This window comes from Elephas maximus, chromosome X (assembly GCF_024166365.1).
Source record: "Elephas maximus indicus isolate mEleMax1 chromosome X, mEleMax1 primary haplotype, whole genome shotgun sequence".
Classification (NCBI taxonomy): Eukaryota; Metazoa; Chordata; class Mammalia; order Proboscidea; family Elephantidae; genus Elephas; species Elephas maximus.
The window spans coordinates 56,632,576-56,653,047 of NC_064846.1; the positions used below are offsets into that span (position 1 = coordinate 56,632,576).

The 20,472-nt window shown below is 45.5% G+C and overlaps 1 protein-coding gene across 8 annotated transcripts in view; it reads right to left on the reverse strand.

Moving 5' to 3' along the window:
* The window catches only part of ARMCX4 (armadillo repeat containing X-linked 4), a 68,631-nt gene that overhangs the window by 3,820 nt on the left and 44,339 nt on the right, over positions 1-20,472 (reverse strand). For 2 of the 8 annotated variants that reach the window (XM_049872739.1, XM_049872734.1), the window contains exons 2-5: positions 20,367-20,445; positions 19,933-20,012; positions 19,525-19,616; positions 12,243-19,178 (exon numbers count right to left, since the gene is read on the reverse strand). In XM_049872739.1, the coding sequence (XP_049728696.1) occupies positions 12,617-19,048 (6,432 nt within the window). In that variant the 5' untranslated portion in view covers positions 19,049-19,178; positions 19,525-19,616; positions 19,933-20,012; positions 20,367-20,445 and the 3' untranslated portion in view covers positions 12,243-12,616. Of the gene's footprint in view, positions 1-3,710; positions 5,582-12,242; positions 19,179-19,524; positions 19,617-19,932; positions 20,013-20,354; positions 20,446-20,472 lie in introns of those variants that run through there. The other 6 variants (XR_007515925.1, XR_007515924.1, XM_049872736.1 and 3 more) reach the window with 6 other exon arrangements.

The window sequence follows — 20,472 nt, forward strand, 5'->3', positions numbered from 1 at the left end:
TGGTGAATGGGTACAACCCTGACACACACCTTTCCTGACTTTAAACCACGCAGTGTCCCCTTGTTGTGTTCAAACAACTGCCTCTTGATCTATGTACACGTTTCTCATGAGCACAATTAAGTGTTCTGGAATTCTCATTCTTCGCAATGTTATCTATAATTTGTTATGATCCACACAGTCAAATGCCTTTGCATAGTCAGTAAAACACAGGTAACCATCTTTCTTGTATTCTCTGCTTTCGGCCAGGATCCATCTGACATCAGCAATGATATCCCTGGTTCCACATCCTCTTCTGAATCCGGCTTGACTTTCTGGCAGTTCCCTGTCGATGTACTGCTGCAACCGCTTTTGACTGATGTTCAGCAAAACCTTACTTGTGTGTGATATTAATGATATTGTTTGATAATTTCCGCATTGTGTTGGATCCTTTCTTTGGAATAGGCACAAATATGGATCTCTTCCAGTCTGTTGGCCAGGTAGCTATCTTCCAAATTTCTTGGCATAGATGAGTGAGCACCTCCAGCGCTGCATCCTTTTGTTGAACTATCTCAGTTGCTATTCCATCAATTACTGGAGCCTTGTTTTTTGCCAGAAACCCTGGTGGTGTAGTGGTTAAGAGCTATGGCTGCTAACCAAACCCAACCAAACCCATTGCCATGGAGTCGATTCCGACTTATAGAGACCCTATAGGACAGAGGAGAACTGCTCCATAGAGTTTCCAAGGAACACCTGGTGGATTCGAACTGCCCACCTTTTGGTTAGCAGCCGTAGCTCTTAACCACTACACCACCAGGGTTTCCATAAGTTTAGTAGTTATTGGTATTTCTCTTTCTATGAACTGCCTATTTATATGCTTTCACTACTTTTCCACTAGGTTGTTCGTCTTTTTTTATTAACACATAAGAAGTTTCTGTAAATTAAGGAAATGAGCCCTTTGATTATCATAAGTGTTGTAAATATTTTTCCCAGGTTATAGTTTTCTTTGGGCTTCTGCTGTATAGATATTTGTAATCCTTATATACAAGATTTATCAATTTTTTCTTTACTTTTTTTTTATTTTGAGTCCTGCTTAGGAAGATCTGTATTTTTTTTCTAATTTTTTTTATTTAAATGTTTGGTACATATGGAATTATGTTTTCCAAATGATTAGCAAATTTTCTTAACACTAATTATCAAATTACCCCTCTTTAGCTCCATAACATGTTTTAAAATCTGGTAGGATAAGGCCTTCCTGATTACCCCTCTTTTTCAGAATTTACCGGCTTATTCACATGTATTGAATTAGAGATAAAATATATTATTTTGTCAAATTTGCCTTAAAAAACCTGTTTTATTTCCATTGGAATTACATTTAATTTATAAATTAATTGAGGAATAATTGGCATCTTTACAAGAATAGCTTCCTATCCAAGAACAAAATTTTTCTAATTATCTGTCTTCATTTATATTTCTCAGGAGATCTGTATTTTTTAAAAATAACTTCTAGAATACTTCCTGGCACACTGTAGATTACCAATAAATATTTGTTGAGTGAATGACTGTATTTTATAGATTTTTTATTAAATTTATTCATAAGTAGTGTGTCCTTATCTTTTTCCATGGTTTTCATAAATTGATCTTATATTTTATGTTTATTGTTTTAATATAGGAAAGCAATATTTTATAACCAGCCTCTTTATGGAGTTCTTACTGTTTCAAATAGTTATTAGTTTATTCTCTTGGATTTGTTTAATTTATGGCAATGATAATCTTGCCTCCTCCTTTCCAAAATTAATATCACATTTCTTTCCCTTGGCTAAGCATTAGCTAGTACTTCCAGAACAACGTTAAATAATTGTGGAAATACCCTGACATTACTGGCACAATTAAGAAAACAGAAAATAACAAATGTTGGAGAAGCTACAGGGAGATTGGAACTCTTATGCACTGCTGGTGGGAATGCAACCATTTTGGGAAATGATGTGGTGCTTCCTTAAAAAGCTAGAAAGAGAAATACTATCTGATCCAGCAATCCCACTCCTAGGAATATATCCTAGAGAAATAAGAGCCCTCATACGAATAGACATATGCACACCCATGTTCACTGCAGCATTGTTCACAATAGCAAAAAGGTGGGAACCACCTAGGTGCCCATCAACAGATGAATGGGTAAACAAACTGGTACATACACACAGTGGAGTATTACTCAATGGTGAAGTACAGCAATGAATCTGCGAAGCATCTCATAACATGGATGAATCTGGAGGGCATTATGCTGAGTGAAATAAGTCAATCACAAAAGGACAAATATTGTATGAGACCACTACTGTAAAAACTCATGAAAAGTTTTACACACAAAAAGAAACAATCTTTGATGGTTATGAAGAAGGAGAAAGGTGGGAGGGAAAAACATTAGATAAGTGGCTACATGAGTAAAGGGTAAGACAGTACACAGTACTGGGAATGCCAGCACAACTTGTTCAAGGCAAGGTAATGGAAGCTCTGCAGACACATCCGAACTCCGTGTGGGACCGAATTACTGGGCTGAGGGCTGGGGACCATGCTCTCGAGGGACATCTACCTTAACATAGCTTATAAAGAAAATGTTCTACATTCTACTTAGATGAGTAGAGTTCGGGGTCTTAAAAGCTTGTGAGTGGCCATCTAGGATACTCCACTGGTCTTACCCTGTCGGGAGCAAGGGAGAATGAAGAAAATCAAAGACACAAGGGAAACATTAGTGGAAAGGACTAACGAACCACAACTACCATAGCCTTCATCAGACTGAGTCCAGCGCAAGTAGACAGTGTCTGACTACCACTACTGACTTCTCTGGCAGGGACACAATAGAGGGTCCTGGACAGAGCTGGAGAAAAATGTAGAACAAAATTCTAACTCACAAAAATAAAACAAACAAAAAAAAAGACCAGACTTACTGGTCTGACAGAGACTGAAGAAACCCCGAGAGTATGGCCCCCAGACACCCTTATAGCTCAGTAATGAAGTCACTCCTGGGATTCACCCTCACCCAGAGGTAACGATGAGAAAGCAGGAGGGGACAGGAAATCTGGTAATGGGGAACCCAAGGTCTAGAAGGGGAAAGTGTTGACATGTTGTGGGGTTGGCAACAAATGTCACAAAACAATATGTGTATTAATTGCTTGATGAGAAAGTAGTTTGTTCTGTAAACCTTCATCTAAAGTACAGTAAAAAAAAAAGTGAAATAATCGTGGAAATAACTGGCATCCTTTTCTTTTTTCTGATTTTAATGGGAGTGCTTCTAGTGTTTAACCCTTTTGCCAATGCATTTTTTGTTAGAAATTCATATATTTTTATCATGTTAAGGAAGTATCCACCTATTCTTATTCCAATAAATTGTATCCAGAAGATGTCTGGCTTGAAGTACAATTTAATTATGATTGGCTTAATTTTTCTATGTTATGCTCTGTTATGCCTTTGCTTAAATATAAGGTTATCCTCAAGCTGGCCACTTTCATGGAAGCAAAATAGCTGCAATTGTTCTAGGCCTTACAACCGCACATCTTCATCAGTCAGAGTCCCAACAGGAAAAAAGAATTCAACTCAGATAGTTCAAAAGACATAAATGTAGGAGCTACTTACAGAGGCTTATGCAAGGTTAAGAGATCCAGCTAGGAATTTTGAGACACCCAGAGACTAGCAGTAGTAGAAAGCTTTTATTAAAAAAAAAAAAAAAAAAAAAAAAACCTCATTGCCTTAGAGTCAATTCCAAGTCATAGCAACACTATAGGACAAACTAGAATTATCCCATAGGTTTTCCAAGGCCGTATGTAATCTTACAAAAGAAGACTGTCACATCTTTCTCCCGAGGAGCAGCTGGTGGGTTCAAACTGCTGACCCTTCGGTAAGCAGATAACTGCTTAACCACTGTGCCACCAGGGCTCCTAGAAAGCTGTTACCCAGGTGTAAAAGGGAAAGAAGAAGAAATACTATTATTGGAGCCTAGTGAGAGCTGGAGCCATGGAGGAGGGGCCTTCTTGCAGGAACTGACGACTTGGATGGATGCAGTCACTGCCAGTGTTATTTATAAAGACTGTATAATCTCTGATTTTATCTTCTCTTTAAACAAAGAGTTGCTTAGAATATACATCTTTTTTCCATTCCCAGATGGATAATTTTTGGTAGTTAATCTTTTGAGCTTTTATGATGGAAAATTTCAAACATTTACAAAGTAAAAATAGTATAATTATTCCCCCAGAAATCCATTACCCAGTTTCAGTAATTCTCAACATCTATACTTCAATCTGCACTCGATTATTTTAGGTTATTTTTTATTTCGTTAAAAATTTAGATGCATTGAAATGTATCTAAATGTATGGTATCTTAGCTATTCAATTTTGATCAATGATACACCATGTCATTCAAATCCCTGTCATGATATAAAGTATCCCCATCTCCCAAGAAAGTTCCCTCGTGTGCCTTCCAAGTCAACTTTCATTCCTTCCCCAGAGAGGCAAACACTGTGGATTTTTGTTCACCTTAGAATAGTTTTTCTTTTCTTCTATTCTGGAAATTCATAAAAATGGAATCATGCAGTATGTACTCTTCTGTGTACAGCTTCTCTCACTCAATATAATGCCTTTGAGATTCATCCATGTTGTATACATAATTAGCTACTTTAATGCTAAGTAGTATTCCATTGTGTGGAATTTACTCATTCATGTATTGACAGACATTTGGGCTGTTTCCAGTTTTGGCCTATTATGAATTAAGCTGCTATGAATATTCATGTACAGATCTTTGTGTAGGCCTATGTTTTCATTTCTCTTCAGTAAATACTGAGGGGGTGGAACTGCTGGGTAATATAGTATGTACAACTTTATAAAAGAAAACACTATCAAATTGTGTTCCAAAGTGTACAAAACTTCCAGGCGCTCCACATTCATTCCCCTGTGTCCTGCGTCCCAGAAAACGCATGCTTCCGTAAAACAACAGACTCTGGTGAGAGAGATGGGCAGGGCTCCCATAATAATGGAGTAAGGATCTCTGTAGATCCTCTCTCCAGAAAAACAACAATTTAACTAGTGAAAATTATTTTTTAAAGTCATTCAAACTCTAAAAATTTTCCTAAAGACGTACAAAAGAAGAAAAACAAAGGCAAAACATTCATTCAAGAACATCTACCAAATCTCGGTAAAGAAAAGTGAGAGTCTATGGCATTTGAGCCATGATCCCCTCCGTCTTTCTCCACCCACCCCCCAAATCCATGTGAAAAAAAGCTCTATTCCAGGCACATGCAGCCAAGAAAAGGGGGAAAGCGAGGCAGAAAGCGGTAAAGAGATCTGCCCAAGATCACACAGCTAGCGTGTGCAAAGCCAGGATTTGAAACTAGGTTGTCTGGTGACAGAGTCTATGCTCTTAACTACTGTTCTTTCTCATGGCTCAGCTGTGAATAATATTTACATATACACTATATAAACATTGAATATTGATTTTAAAAAAGACATATACAACAACAGTGTATTGGGAGAACGTGGGAAGAGTACGGTTGTGGTGGGAGAAGGAAGTGTAAGACAACGGAATCCTTCCATTCATTGTAGGGCGTCATAGCTGTTGTATAATACTAAAACAAAAAAAGAAAGAAAAGTATAAACAGGTTATTTAGAAATACGTAGATGATACCGGAAAAAAACAGTTAAAGGATTTAAAAGTGATTGTCTTTGGGAAGTAGAAATTTGGGGTGGGGAAGAATGAGGCAAGGTTCTGCTGGGGTGGTTATTGTTGTTGTTGTTGTTATAAGCCTTATGGTACTCTACAACAATGAAAATTACACTTTCAAAAGCCAGGTCCTGGAACTGTGTGTGCAGTACAACTCCAATACTGTGTACAGAATGTACAGAGATACGCATTGTGATACTGACGGGAGGCTGTACACTGAGTTCCAATTCTCTCTGCCTCTGCAAAAGTCCTGTGTGTATTGAGCTTCCTCAGGCTTCTGTAGGTTTTTCCAACCTATAACCCCTCATTGGAGCTACCTTACCCACTCCCTGGCTTTAGTTATCATCCATAACGTGCACCTTCAGCCCAGGCCTTCCTTCTGAGCTATAGATCACACTTCCAAATGGCCACTGAGCATCTCCAGTTGGAAATCTCACGGACACCTCAAACTCAAAAATGTCAAATGAAGATCCATCCTCTTCCCCTCTCAAACCTGCTTCTTTATGTTTTACAAATAGAAGGGGGAAGAGAAATGTTACTGCCCTCCCCCTTCATCCCCTACTCCAGATCGTACTCTTTCTCCTATACTACACTGCCTTAAGGGCAATTAATCTGTTTGTGCAATTCCCAGAAATGGGCCTTTTTGCCCAAGAGGAAGGATTGTATTTTCATCTTCAAAAATTGGTACTGGTGGCGGTTGCACAACATGGTAAACATAATTAATCCCATTGAATTGTACACATAACAAAGTTGAAATGGCAAATGTTTTGTTACATATATTTTTTACCACACACACACAAAAGTTGTGTTAAATGTTTCCTCACATGTGCATGACCCAGAAGGGCCACTTTACCGAAAATCTTAAACCAACCCCTGAGCCCTGAGTCAGCTACTACACTAGAGTAAAAATCTGGGGACCTGGGACCAGAGCCAAGCCCAGAACTAGCCATAAGACCATTTAACTGTCCAGAATATCTAGGGATGTTGCTCACTGCTATCCTAGCCTCAGTGCTACCCTTAGAACTGGTCACGAGGGCTTCCCTAGGCTCCGTGCTTTAGAGGGTCCTGTATCTCTTGCTCACACACATTTATTAAAGAATACATAAGTGCCTCTGTCACATGAGATTTGGTGTTCATTGCTGGCACAGTGCAACTCGTAACCCTAAACATCTGCTCTTTGAGTAACATGGTTCAGGCTCCAGGAAAATGCTTTTCTGCATCTGTTGCTCAATGGCCTCTAAAGAAAAGGCAACTGTGTCCAAATGTCATGAAGATTTGTGGACTGTACCACAGCTAACACAGGAGATAGACATTATTTCAGACCACAGGGAAGATTCAAGCAATGGAAGCACTTAGGGAAGAGAAAAAACTAACTGGTCAAAGCTTTCTTCTCAGATAGCATAAATGCAGTAGTTTATTTTTTTTCCTTAACAAACTATCATTCCCCAATAGTGCCCAGTGTCCATTTTCTTGTTTCTCTTCATTTTCCAATTTCTGATTCCAAAAGTAATAAAAATTTGTGCAGCGTTTTCAACAGTTGCATATGGCAGCTGAAGAACATTTTGCAATATTTAACAACTCGCATTACTCTTTATTTTAGTACATAGTCAGAAAGATAGATAGAAAGTCAGACAGACAGATAGATAACAAGGATAACGCATTGTCACAGATTGGATTCCTCAAGGAAGCAGATTCTGAGACAAAGATCAGAGTGTAGGAGGTTTATCAGGGAGTGCTCCCGAGATCAACACTTGTGGGAGGAACGGGAAAGACGCAGGAACGAGCAGAGCGAGAAGCCAAATGTCAATGCACTGTCAACCGAAGGCCTCAGCAGACCTGTAGGGAATTCTGACAGTAAGATGCAACTTAGCATCAATGAGTCACTGGATGTAGGCTACCCTGAGAATGGGGTATGATCCTGAGCAAGGCAGCTTTCTTTAGCTGAGGCAATCCCTGAAGGGAGCTGACAGTCAAGGGCTTTCTGATGGCAATATTTCTAGCAACTGAAGCAACTAATTGCTAAAGGGAGTTCTAAGCAGGGCATCACAGTGTCCACCACAGTCCACACCTTGGCTGCCCAGATCCACTTCTTCAGGTAAGTTCTGGGATCAGCTCCTTCAGAGTTCTGATGGCCTCTCTTCTTGGGGGAAACATGACATGAATGCTAGTGGGACAAACTACAGCCCCCAACACTGCTCTCAAGCTGGTCTCAAAGCTGTAAATGATCGTCTCTCTCCTCCACTATCAATTCTAGATCTTGGTGGTTTATATGGTGGTATGACCCAGACCTTCATCCCTGGTAACCACGCCTTTCTCAGGCTGAAGTTGCTACACTTGCTGATACTCACATATCAAGACCACCGATCTGTGAAAAGTGCTGGGGTTTTTTCCTCCTCAGTCAGCTTGTCATAAAGGCTCCCCCATGAAGCCATAGGCGTAAGCTGAGGGACTGGTGCACTGATTGTGCATCCAACAGAGCCGCAGTAGTGAGTATCACGGAGGATCTACTCTACCTGATTGTGCAGCCACTTGCATCCTCCGGTTCTGTCTGTGCTTGATCCTATATGTAAAACGTCCGTCTTATTGCTCAGCCTGCCCAACCTTATACCTTGGTGAATCTGACAGACTTCATCTCATGATGAGCTGTTCTGGCTGCACGGCCACTTGTTGTCCTATGGTCAGGCATTCCAGTTCTACCAGGAGTCAGTAGCATGTCAGGAGCTGTTTTGTAAAAGTGTATAATTCTCCACTGCATATGATATGGCTTTGCTCCAGAATCACAGGCGTCAAAGTTCTGATTTTCCCATTGGGCTTGCCAAAAACTACACATGGCATCTTTTCCCAACACAGATATTTCTAACACTATAGGCTCTATCTTTTATATGGACCTAGTTGGAAAATTGCTTGAAACTAAAGCCTGGATGTGCAACAGGGTTTTTTTCTGCTCTAGGTCCCACTCAAAGCTGGCAGCTTTTTGTGTCACCCAGTGTCATGGATAGAATTGTGTCCCCCCAAAATATGTGTATCAATTTGGCTAGGCCTTGATTTCCAGTATTGTGTGATTGTCCACCGTTTTGTCTTCTGATGCGATTTTTCCTACGTGTTGTAAATCCTATCTCTATAATGTTAATGGGGTGGAATTAGTGGCAATTATATTAATGACTCAGGACTCAATCTGCAAGATTGGATTGTGTCTTAAACCAATCCCCTTTTGAGATGTAAACGGAGAAGCGAGCAGAAAGACAGGGGAACTTCATATCACCAAGAAAGCAACGCTAAGAGCAGAGCACATCCTTTGGACCCAAGGTTCCTGTGCTGAGAAGCTCCCCAACCAGAGAAAGATTGATGACAAGGACCTTCCTCCAGAGCCAACAGAAAGAGAAAGGCTTCCCCTGGAGCTGACACCCTGAATTTGGACTTTTAGCCTACTTTACGACAGCACTAGGTTTACTGTGAGGAAATAAATTTCCCTTTGTTAAAGCCATCCTCTTGTGGTATTTCTGTTATAGTAGCACTAGATAACTAAGACACCCAGTATAGGGACGGAAACAATAATCTCTAGTATGGAATGTGCTGCTTCCAGAACTCAGAGGCCTACCAGGAATTGAGCTTCCTTCTTCATGGGAAAGGTGAAAAATTCAATAATGTATCCTTTACTTTGGAGGGAATGTCCTGGCATGCCCCAGACCATTCCACCCTGAAAAATCGTACTTTGTATGCCTGGCCTCTGGATCTTTGCAGGGTTTATCTCCCATCCTCTGGAGTGTATGTGTCTTACCAAGGTCTCCAATGTGTTGTTGTTGTTATGTGCCATCGAGTCGGTTCCGACTCATAGTGACCCTATGCACAACAGAACAAAACACTGCCCGGTCCTGAGCCATCTTCACAATCGTTGTTATGCTTGAGCTCATTGCTGCAGCCACTGTGTCAATCTACCTCACTGAGGGTCTTCCTCTTTTATGCTGACCCTGTACTTTACCAAGCATGATGTCCTTCTCCAGGGACTGATTCCTTTTGACAACATGTCCAAGGTATGTAAGACGCAGTCTAGCCATCCTTGCTTCTAAGGAGCGTTCATTCTGGTCGTACTTCTTCCAAGACAGATTTGTTCGTTCTTTTGGCAACCCATGGTATATTCAACATTCTTCGCCAACACCACAATTCAAAGGCATCAATTCTTCTTCAGTCTTCCCTATTCTTTGTTCAGCTTTCACATGCATATGATGCGATTGAAAATACCATGGCTTGGGTCAGGCACACCTTAGTCTTCAAAGTGAAATGAAGTCTTCAAGGTGACATGTGGACTGCCAAATAAGCCCATTTCAGTTATACACTCAGAGACCAGAAAAGTGACCACCAGGTAGGTCTGTGGATCAACTGTAAGTCGGACCTAAGCCAGGATCCCATTTAGTGCCTGGCCCCTATTCTAACAGGGTGGCCATGATGATGCTTCAGGTCTCTGAGTATCAACATCAACTCGAACCCAGTGTCAGTCCTCAAAATGAAGGACTGGAGGAATCATTGTCATGCATATGTTGTAAGATTCTTCTTCCTGAGCACCCAGCCTCTCTTTCAAACAATGTATTCCAGGTAAAAAAAAAAATTGGCTTAGGTCTAGAGCTGGGCAAGGAACTGTGATTTTTTAGTTGAGGCAACTTCCTTCACACTCTTGACCATGTTTGATTTCTTTTGATTGGGCAGACTGAGTACAAATTGATGGCTGCCTATCTATTTTGCCCATGGCACTGTGTTCTATTGACCATCTGTATTCTATTAACCATTCCCCAGGGGTGTTGTGCTCTATTAACCATTTTCCATAGCTCTCTGCAGGTCACGCCTCCATGCCTGCCACTCTGACAGTGCTGTGCATTATGATATTTGCATCTACCTGGCTTCCAACACTTAAGTGCAGCAATCCTGCCTCTATTGTTTCAGGATCACCATCATTTCTATTAGTGATTCTAATTCTCCAACATTGTAATGCTCTCTCCTACTCTGAGCCCTTGCCTTCAGAGGCAAGCCACCACTGAACTTCTTAGTGATGCTGGTGCCCCTCTCATCAGTGCATTCCTTATAGCTTTGGTAAATGATGTATCCTTTGGGTCCTCCTACAGAACATAGTCCTTTGGAGGATTTTCTGATCTTATATAATGTATTTATTCTGTCATGCCCAGGTCTCTGAGCCTTTAATCCCTCCTTCCACCATCTTCTATGGCCACTCTGGCATTTATACCTCACTTAATGTGGACTATTGTTTTTTCCATCCTTTGAGGAGCCATCCTAGTCGTGAGTTCACGTCATGTCAACGCTCTCCCTTCTCAACCTTGGGTTCCCCAATACCAGCTTTCCTGTCTCCCCTCCTACCTTCTAGTCCTTGACCCTGGGCTGGTGTGCCCCTATAGTCTCATTTTGTTTTATGGGTCTGTCTAATCTTTGGCTGAAGAGTGAACCTCAGGAGTGACTTCATTGCTGAGGTGAAAGGGTGTCCGGGGCCATACTCTCAAGGTTCCTCCAGTCTCTGTCAGGCCAGTTAAGTCTGGTCTCTTGTGAGTTAGAATTTTGTTCTACATTTTTCTCCAGCTCTGTCAAGGACTCTCTATTGTGATCCTTGTCAAAACAGTCAGTGGTGGAAGCCAGGCACCATCTCGTTGTACTGGACTTAGTCTAGTGGAGGCCGTGGTAGATGTGGTCCATTAGTCCTTTGGACTAATCTTTCCCTTTTTTCTTTAGTTTTCTTTGTTTTCCTTTGCTTCCGATGGGGTGAGACCAGTGGGGTATCTTAGATGGCCTCTCACAAGCTTTTAAGACCCCAGGTGCTACTCACCAAAGCAGAATGTAGAACATTTTCTTTAGAGTTAGATGTTCCCCGAGACCATGGTTCCCACAGCCGAAAGAGGACATTTTCCTATCAAATACCCACTGAATCATAAAATTGTCCCTCTCTGTATGCCCCCAGAATAGGTTCCAGCACTTAATCTTTCGAAGGGTCTATCACGTCCATCCTCCCCTTACCATCCCCACGGCCACCGGTGAAATTCCATGCCTTTATCATCTCATGCCTAGACTATGGTGGTAACTTCCTAACTCGTTTTCCAAACTCCAGTTGCCACGCCTCTCCCACCCCACTACAACCCATCCTTCACACAGACCAGCCACATTCGTTTTCCTTTCATACAGTCATTCCTCTGGTCATAAAAGGCTTTGGTGGCTCCCAGGGGTGGATGGAGTAACACTCAGACACCTCACTCGCCAACAGAGCTCACCCCACTGACCAACTCCATCCCCCAATATTCTGCTCTCCACTTTCCACTCCAGGCAGGCCAGCCTCCTCTCTGGAGCAGGATTCCCACTCCCATGCTTTCTTCCCACCACCCCTCCCTCCTGAAATGCCCTTCTGACCCTTGCTTGCCCTAGCCTTCAAGCCCAGCTTACGTAAGCGTCCCCTCCTCTGTAAAACTTTCCTGAGCGCTGTTGCCAGCAGCAGCCTCTGCCTCCTCTAAGCACCCATGAAAAGCATCTGGCTGTGATCATCTTTTTGTTTCCCCGTATCTCGCCTTTCCAAATAGATTATAAACTCAAAGACGAGGACGATTCTTTTTTTTTTCCCTGCTTAAAACACACAAGTTTATTGATAACATAAAAATAAAGTCTCAAATGTATAAACATAAGTCCACGCAAAGGACCAAAGATTATCTTATGTGGAATCAGTTCAGTTTCTGCTCATGAAACATACTAAAAATATCTTAATCCAGGCAAGATAAAAATCAACACATATATTTTCAGAACAAGTTTGAGCTCATTTGGTGTTCATAAAATGGTCCAGCTATAGGCCATCATAGGTCACATCAGTTTTGAAGTTATAATGTGATTTACAATGTACATTACTTCCAGGCTACAAAACCAAAATATTATTCAAATTTATTTGGAACCATACAGCCAATCAGAGTTTGCTTATTAATAGCTCAACTTTTTCTTTCACCTCAGGGTCATTGTATTCTGCTGCTAAGACTCGAAGTTTCTTGGCACACACTTTAGGTCGTTGGAACAGGAAGTAAAGGGAATTTTTACTGAACTGGTCCTGGGTAAATACCTTTGCTCTTTTTTTAAAATGGTAATTTATATTTTCAAATAGTGAAAGAGCATTAAGAATATTCTCTTTTGTCTCTTTCTTGCTAAAGATGTTAATCAGGGATGTTGGTGCATTGGCAATGAGCAGGTCTTTTGTCATAGATGGATTTTTAGAGAAATTCAAAAGCATTTCCAAAATATGGTCTTTAGTTTCTCCACTTCCCACAGTTAACAAACGAAGAAATTCTGAAATATAATTTGTAACCATATGTTGATATTCACTGGTAATAGTCAGGTGCTTTATCAATCTTAGTCCGGCTACCTGCACACTTGAATTCACAGGATAGGTGATGGTGTCTTCACATACTCGGTTTATGTATGTTTTAACTTCCCTATGATTTTCAGCAGCAACTGAGATGTTATTTAGCGCATTTAAAGCCCTCTGCCTAACACTGGGGTAGGGGTTATTGAGCAAGCTTTCAATAATTGAGATTCCACCTACATTACGAACGACTTCTTGGGAACAGGGATAAACAGAACTATTAAAAAGAGCATTATTAGCTACTTCATGAATGGAAGGATCCTCAGTCATCTCAATCATGCAAATGAGTTTTTCAAACTCTCGAGGATCCATATTAGCTTCACGTTTACAGCGGCAGGCCCAGGGCTGAATCTTCTCCCCGGCCCTGATCTGCTTTCTGAGCTCATCTTCAGGTGGGAGGCAGGACTCATTTTGGTATGGAAAGTTTATTTCTGTCCAGATCATGGCTCCAGCCCATGACCCCATTCCTGCCCCAGGGACCACAGACGAGTATGTGCCTCTTGACTCAGCTGACATATTGGCTTGAGCCTTAGGTCTAGATTTTCCTTGGCTTCTGTTCTCATTATCAGGAAAGCAAGAGCTTTCATGGACTTCACCAGAAGCCTCGGACTTATCCTGGATTTTGGCCTTATCCCCAGGGCCACGCTCAAATTTGACATTTTTCCCAGTCTTGGGTCTGAACTCAATACTGTCGTCACTCTCAGCCCAAAACAAGGACCTTAAACTGATCTCCTCAATATCAGGGCTGGACCTGCTATTTAGCTCTTCCTCATCTACATCCTCAGCCAAAGTCCAGCATCCTACGCCAGGCTCTCCCTCAGCCCCAAGACTAGACCCTTGAGTGGTTGCATCTCCATCCCAGAACCAAGACCCTATCCTAGCCTCAGCCCCACCTTCAGCCCCTGCACAAGAACCCCCGTAGGATGCATCATCAGATTGTATCCAGGACCCAATACTGACCTTGTCTTCAGCCCCAGACCCAGAACTAATGATGGTCTCTTCCCCAGTCCCTGATCTGGATTTAGCAATGGCTTTATCCTTACCGCCAGGGCTGGACACAGTACCAGCCTCTTCCCCTTCCCAGAACCAGGACCCTATACTAGTCTCTTTTCCGGCCCCAAAGCAGGATCCTTTGGTGGCCGCCACCTCAGCCCTGACCTGGGACTCTCCACTGGCCTGGTCTTCAGCCCTAGTCCAAGACCTTCTACTGGCCTGGTCCTCAGGCTCCAGCCTAGACCCTCCACTGGCCCCATTCCCAGGCCTAGACCTAGCCCAGGACCCTCTTCCAGTGGCCTGATGCTCAAATTCAGGTTTGGAGCAGTCACCAACCTGATCCCCAGCCCCAGTCCAAGATTCATTGGCCTGATTCACTGCGCCAGCCCAGGACTCACCACTAGACTGGTCTGAGAGCCCTGGCCTAGACTTTCCACCAGCCTGGTGCCAGGTGTAAGTCCAGGACTCTCCACTGGACTGGTCCTCAATCCCAGCCCAAGACCCTCCACTGGCCTGGTCCTCAGGTCCCAGTCTAGACCCTCCACTGTCCTCATTCCCAGGCTCAGACCCAGCCCAGGACCCTCCTCCAGTGGCCTGATCCTCAAATCCAGGTTTGGAACAGTCACCAGCCTGATCCCCAGCCTCAGCCCAGGACTCTCCACTGACCTGACTCCCAGTGCCAGCCCAGGACCCATCCCTAGACTGGTCCTCTGGTCCCAGCTTGGGTACTCCACCAGCCTGGTCATTAGCCCCAGCCCAGGAGCCTCCACCGACCTGACTCCCAGTGCCAGCCCATGGCCCATCACTGGACTGGCCCTCTGGCCCTGGCTTGAGTCTTCCACTAGCCTGGCCTCCAGTTCCAGCCCAGGATCCTTCTCTACTGGTCTGATTCCTAGTGCAAGCCCAAAAGCATCCATTGGCCTGGTCCTCAGACACCAGCCTGGATCCTTCACCAGCCTGGTCCCCAGCCTCGGACATGTACTTTCCAGTGACCTGGTCCTCAGCCCTCGCCCAGGGCCCTCCACTGCCCTGGTCCTCAAGCCCCAGCCTAGACCTTCCACTGGCCTCATTCCCAGGCCTAGACTCAGCCCAGGACCCTCCTCCAGTGGCCTGATCCTCATATCCAGGTTTGGGACAGTCACCAGCCTGATCCCCTGCCCCAGCCCAGGACCCACCCCTGGACTGGTCCTCTGGCCCCAACCTGGGTCTTCCACCAGCCTGGCCACCAGCCCCAGTCCAGGATCCTATCCCACTGGCCTGATCCTCAAATCTAGGCTTAGACCCACCATCAGCCTGATCCTCAGCCCCAGCCCAGGACCCTTTGCTAGACTGAATCCTAACCTCATTCCAGGATCTTCCACTGACCTGTTCCTCAGCCCCAGTCCAGGACTCTCCACTGGCCTGGTTTTCAGCCCCAATCCAGGATGCTCTAATAGCCTCTTTCACAGCCCAAGACACCCCACTAGCCTGGTTCTCAGTCCCAGTCCAGGACCCTCCAATGGCCTTATCCCCAGCCCCAGCCCCAGCCCAGGAACTCCCACTGTCCTTTCTCCCAGTCCAGGGCCCCTCACTGGCCTGACCCCCAGCCCAGGGCCCACCACTGGCTTGGTTCCCAGACTCAGTGACCCAGGACCCTTCATTGATTTGGTCCCCAGCTCCAGCCCAGGACCCAATACCAACCTCATTTTCAGCCCCACCTCCAGCCCCAGCCCCAGGCCCGGACTTGATGCTGGTCTCATCACAAGTCGCAGCCCAGGACCTATGAATACTAGCCTCATCACTAGCCCCACTCCAGGACTCAATACTGACTTCATTCTCATCCCCAGCCCAGGACATACTATTCTCCCAGTATCCATCCCTGGCCTGAAACCTAAATTTGATCCACCGCTCAGCAGCAATCCAATCCTCAATACCAATCCCATTCCAGTAATAGTGGTGGACCTTAGGCTGAGTCTTTCTGAGGGCCTGAATGTCTTCCCCACCCTCACTCTCAGAAGTGGGCATGGCCTCAGCCTTAGGATTTGCATAGACCTCAACATCTGCTATGACTTCTGCCTCAAACCTGGGCATAACCTTGTCCCTTACACCAGGCAAGGGCTCAGCCTGGGAATTGGCCACAGTCTCAGGCTGGGCAGAATCTTTCATATCTGCCCCAGCCCCTGCCTTAGATACACCATTGGGATTGCCCCTGACCTTATTCCTGGCACCAGTCAAGGCTCCAATCTGGAAATTGGCCACAGTCTGAGGCTGGACAGAGTCCCTTTTATCTGCCCCAGGCTCTGTCTTGGGTGCAGCATTGGGATTATCCCAGACCTTATTCCTGGCACCAGGCAAGGCCTCCACTTGGAAACTGGCCACAGCGTGAGGTTGGGCAGAGTCCCTTGCATCTGCCCCAGCTTCTGCCTTAGACACAGCATTGAGGTTTGCCCTGGCTTTATTCCTGCCACCAGGCAAGTCCTCAGCCTGGGAATTGGCTACAGTCTGAGGCTGGGCAGAGTCCCCCATATCTGCCTCAGACTCTACCTTAGATGCAGCATTGCGGTTGCCCCTGCCCTTCTTCCTGCCACCAGGCAAGGCTTCCACCTGGAAACTGGCAACAGTCTGAGGCTGGGCTGAGTCCTTTGTATCTGCCCCAGCCTCTCCCTTAGACACAGCATTGCGATTACCCCTGGCCTTCTTCCTGCCACCAGGCAAAGCCTCGACCTGGGAATTGGCCACAGTCTGAGGCTGGGCAGAGTCCATTGTATCTGCCTCAGACTCTGCCTTAGACACAGCATTGCGGTTGCCCCTGGCCTTATTCCTACCACCAGGCAAGGCCTCAGCCTGGGAATTGGCCACAGTCTGAGGCTGGGCAGAGTCCGTTGTATCTGCCTCAGACTCTGCCTTAGACACAGTATTGTGGTTGCCCCTGGCCTTATTCTTACCATCAGGCAAGGCTTCAACCTGGGAATTGGCTACAGTCCGAGGCTGGGCAGAGTCGCTCATATCTGCCCCAGCCTCTGCCTTGGGCACAACATTGCGATTACCCCTGGTCTTCTTCCTGCCACCAGGCAAGGCCTCCACCTGGGGACTGGCCACAGTCTGAGGCTGGGCACAGTCCCTTGTATCTGCCCCAGCCTCTGCCTTAGATGCAGCATTGGGATTGACCTTGGCCTTATTCCTGCCACCAGGCAAGGCCTCAGCCTGGGAACTGGCCACAGCCTGAGGCTGACCACAGGTCCTCAAGTCTGCCTTAGCCCCTGCCCTAGAAATGGCATTAGGATCCCCGCTGCCATCAACCCTAGAATCAGACGCAACCTCGGCCTGGGTCTTATTCCCAGCCTGAGCCTGTGCAAAGGTTTTCGTGTCTGTCCCAGCCTTTGTCTTACACTTGGCATTGGCTTTGCCCCTAGCCTTACGTTTAGCACTACATAAGGCTTTAACCTGGCTCTTGGTTGTAGCTTGGGGCTGTGCCTTTGTGTCTGTTCCAGTTTCTTCCTTAGACATAGCACTGGTATTGGCCCTAGCTTTAATTCTTTCATCAGCCTGGACACTGGCCACAGGTTGAGGCTGTGTACAGGATAACGTGTCTATTCCAGCCCCTACCTTAGACATGGCATTGGGATTGCCTCTAGCCTTAACCCTGGCATCAGACAAGGTCTCAGCCTGGGCATTGGCCCTCAGGTTTGCCCTGGCCCTTGCTTTAGATTTGGCCTTGGGTTTGCCTCTAGCTTTAACCCTGGCATCAGGCATGGTCTCAGCCTGAGTACCAGCTACAGCTTGAGGCTGAAAAGCAGCCCTCATGTCGATTCCAGTCATTGCCCTATATATGACATTAGTATTTCCCCTGCCATCAACCCTGGCACCAGGCGTAGCCTCAGCCTGTTTCTTGGCCACAGTCCAAGGTTGTATATAAGCTGTCATATCTTCCCCAGCCCCTGCCTTACCCATGGCATTTGTACTACTCTTGACATCAACTCTTGCCCCAGGCATGCCCTCAGCCTGGGCCTCAGCAACATTCTGAGGCTGAGTAGAAGCTTTCATGTCTGCCCCAGACTCTGCCCTAAATGTGGTTTTGTAATTCCCCCTGGCCTCAACCCTGGCACCAGGCATGTCGTCAACCTGGATCTTGTCCACAGCCTGAGACTGTACACAGGACCTCATACCCACTCCAGCCACTACTGGAGACATGACATCTGAGTTTCCCTTGGCATCAACCGTGGCACCAGGCCTGGCCTCAAACTGAGGCTTGGCTACACTCACAGTCTCTTCCATGGCTCTTGCCTCGGTCTCAGTCACAACTCCAGTCTTATTTGTGGCTTCCATCTTGGCCACTTCCCTAGTCACTGCCAAGACCTCAGTCTGTGTCACCATTACTCTTTTAATCTCTGTCTCTTTTACAGCCAATGTACGAGCCTCAGCTTTGGTCTGGGTCATTGCTTCTTTCCTGGCCTCTGACCTGGCAGCTAGTGCCCAAACTTTAGCTTTGGTCTGGGTCACTGCCTCTTTCTTTACTACTTTCCCAGCCTCAGCCTCAGTTTGAGTCATTGCCTCTTTCTTGAAAACTTCCCTGGCTTCGGCCTTGGCCGTAGTCAGAGTCATTGCCTCTGTCTTGACCACTGTTCCAACAACTGCTTTGGCCTCACATTGGGGCTCTGCTTCTGCCTTGGCCTCTGCCCCAGTCATTGCCTCGGCCTGGGAGTTGGCCTTGGGGCTGGCTATAGCAGTGGCTAGGGCTACTTCAGCCTTAGTCTCACCTCTTGCTCCAGTTTCTGCTCCAATCTTGACCTTGGGTATAGTCTCAATCTTAGCCCTAGCCATGGCTTCACTCATGGCCAAAATCTGGTTCTGTACCTCAACCACAGTCTCCTTCTTGACTCTGGACCCATTTCTGGTCGATCTCCTCACACTCTGGGTTCTTCCCTTGGTTAATCTGTAAATGTAGTAACAGGCGCCAGCCCAGATCACCAGTCCTGCAGTCACCCAGCCCACTTCCTGAATGCGGCCCATGTAATCACCCCTGCTGAAGGCACGAACAAGGAACAGAGAGTGCTCACTTAGGCTGGGGAAAGACGATGGTAGGTTTGGGTGTAGGTCTTCAGCCACTCAAAGGCCACTACAGCTGCCACTGGAGGTGGACCTAGAAGCGGAGGAAGGAAATGGGACTAAAATTTCTCTTCTAAGTCAGTTGCATCATATAGATTGATACACAGTGGGACGGGAAAAAAAGATCATATATTTGGTGGGAAGAGTAGATGATTAACAAACTGTCTCCATCCCTCTTATTTCATCCCCTCGCCATCTTTCCCAGTTCCCAACAATTTTCCCCCAAGATGCTTCCATACACATTTCCCTACACCAAATGAACAGTGGGCAGGATGGCAGGAGAGCTGGCTTTGTGTGGGAGACTGAGAAGTCTCCAGAGCTTGATTTTTACTGGACCTACTCTGGTCATCACTCCCATAGTTCCCCATTCTCATACCAACCTGTAATGATCTGAGGCAGTTCCTTCCTCTTTCCTTCTCTTGATTGATGATACACCATAAAGCAGATCTATTCATTCATGAGAGTTTTACACCTAGAGACAGACAGGCAGAATGGAAGGATAAATGGGAGTAGAGATTTGTTCTCGATGGGATAGGCATATTATTAGCAAACTACCTCTCTACCCGCTTCATTTCACCCCACTCCCCTGAGTGCTGTCATACTCTTTCCCCTGTACCAAAACAAAGTTGAGGATTGGGGTTGGGGTAGGTAACAGGGGTAGTGGGAACGGTAACTGGGAAAAGGAGAGGCTGAGGATCCTCCAGACTGGACACTGATCCTTATTGGATGCATGTTGGTCTCCACCAACTCATCCTACAGGTGTACACAGGCAGTCCCCATCCTCTTACCGGTTTATACTGATTGGGACAATTTCTTTGTTTCTTTGCTTCCAGTGGTGCCAATCCCTACAGCAGACCTACAGGTAGATCTATGGACCAGTAAACAAACAGGAGGTAATGAAGACTGAGGCCTTGGTAGAACAGACAAGCACCTGGTCCCTGACCCCAAAACCTGTCTTTCCAGAGCCCAGGTCCAGTTTGTTAATGTGTCCCATCTTGTGGTCCTCCTCTCAAATCTTTCACTCATACTCCAGCCCACCCTTACCCCAATAATCCTACCATCTCCTGCACCACAATCAACAGGGGATATGGCAGCACTGTGGAAATCTGGCAGAGTATAGGAAAGGCAGAAGTTCCCTCCTCTGAGATACTCTCAAGTCTCAGCCACCTGTTATGTCCCCCCTCCCTTGTCATCCCCAGGCACTGCCCACCTTTACACCAACCTCCATGGTTCCAAGCCAATCTCTCTGCCTGTCTCTTGTTTCCAGTGGTAAACACTCTACTATGGGCCTATGGGAAGACCTAGGAACAGATAGAAAAAAAGAAGAG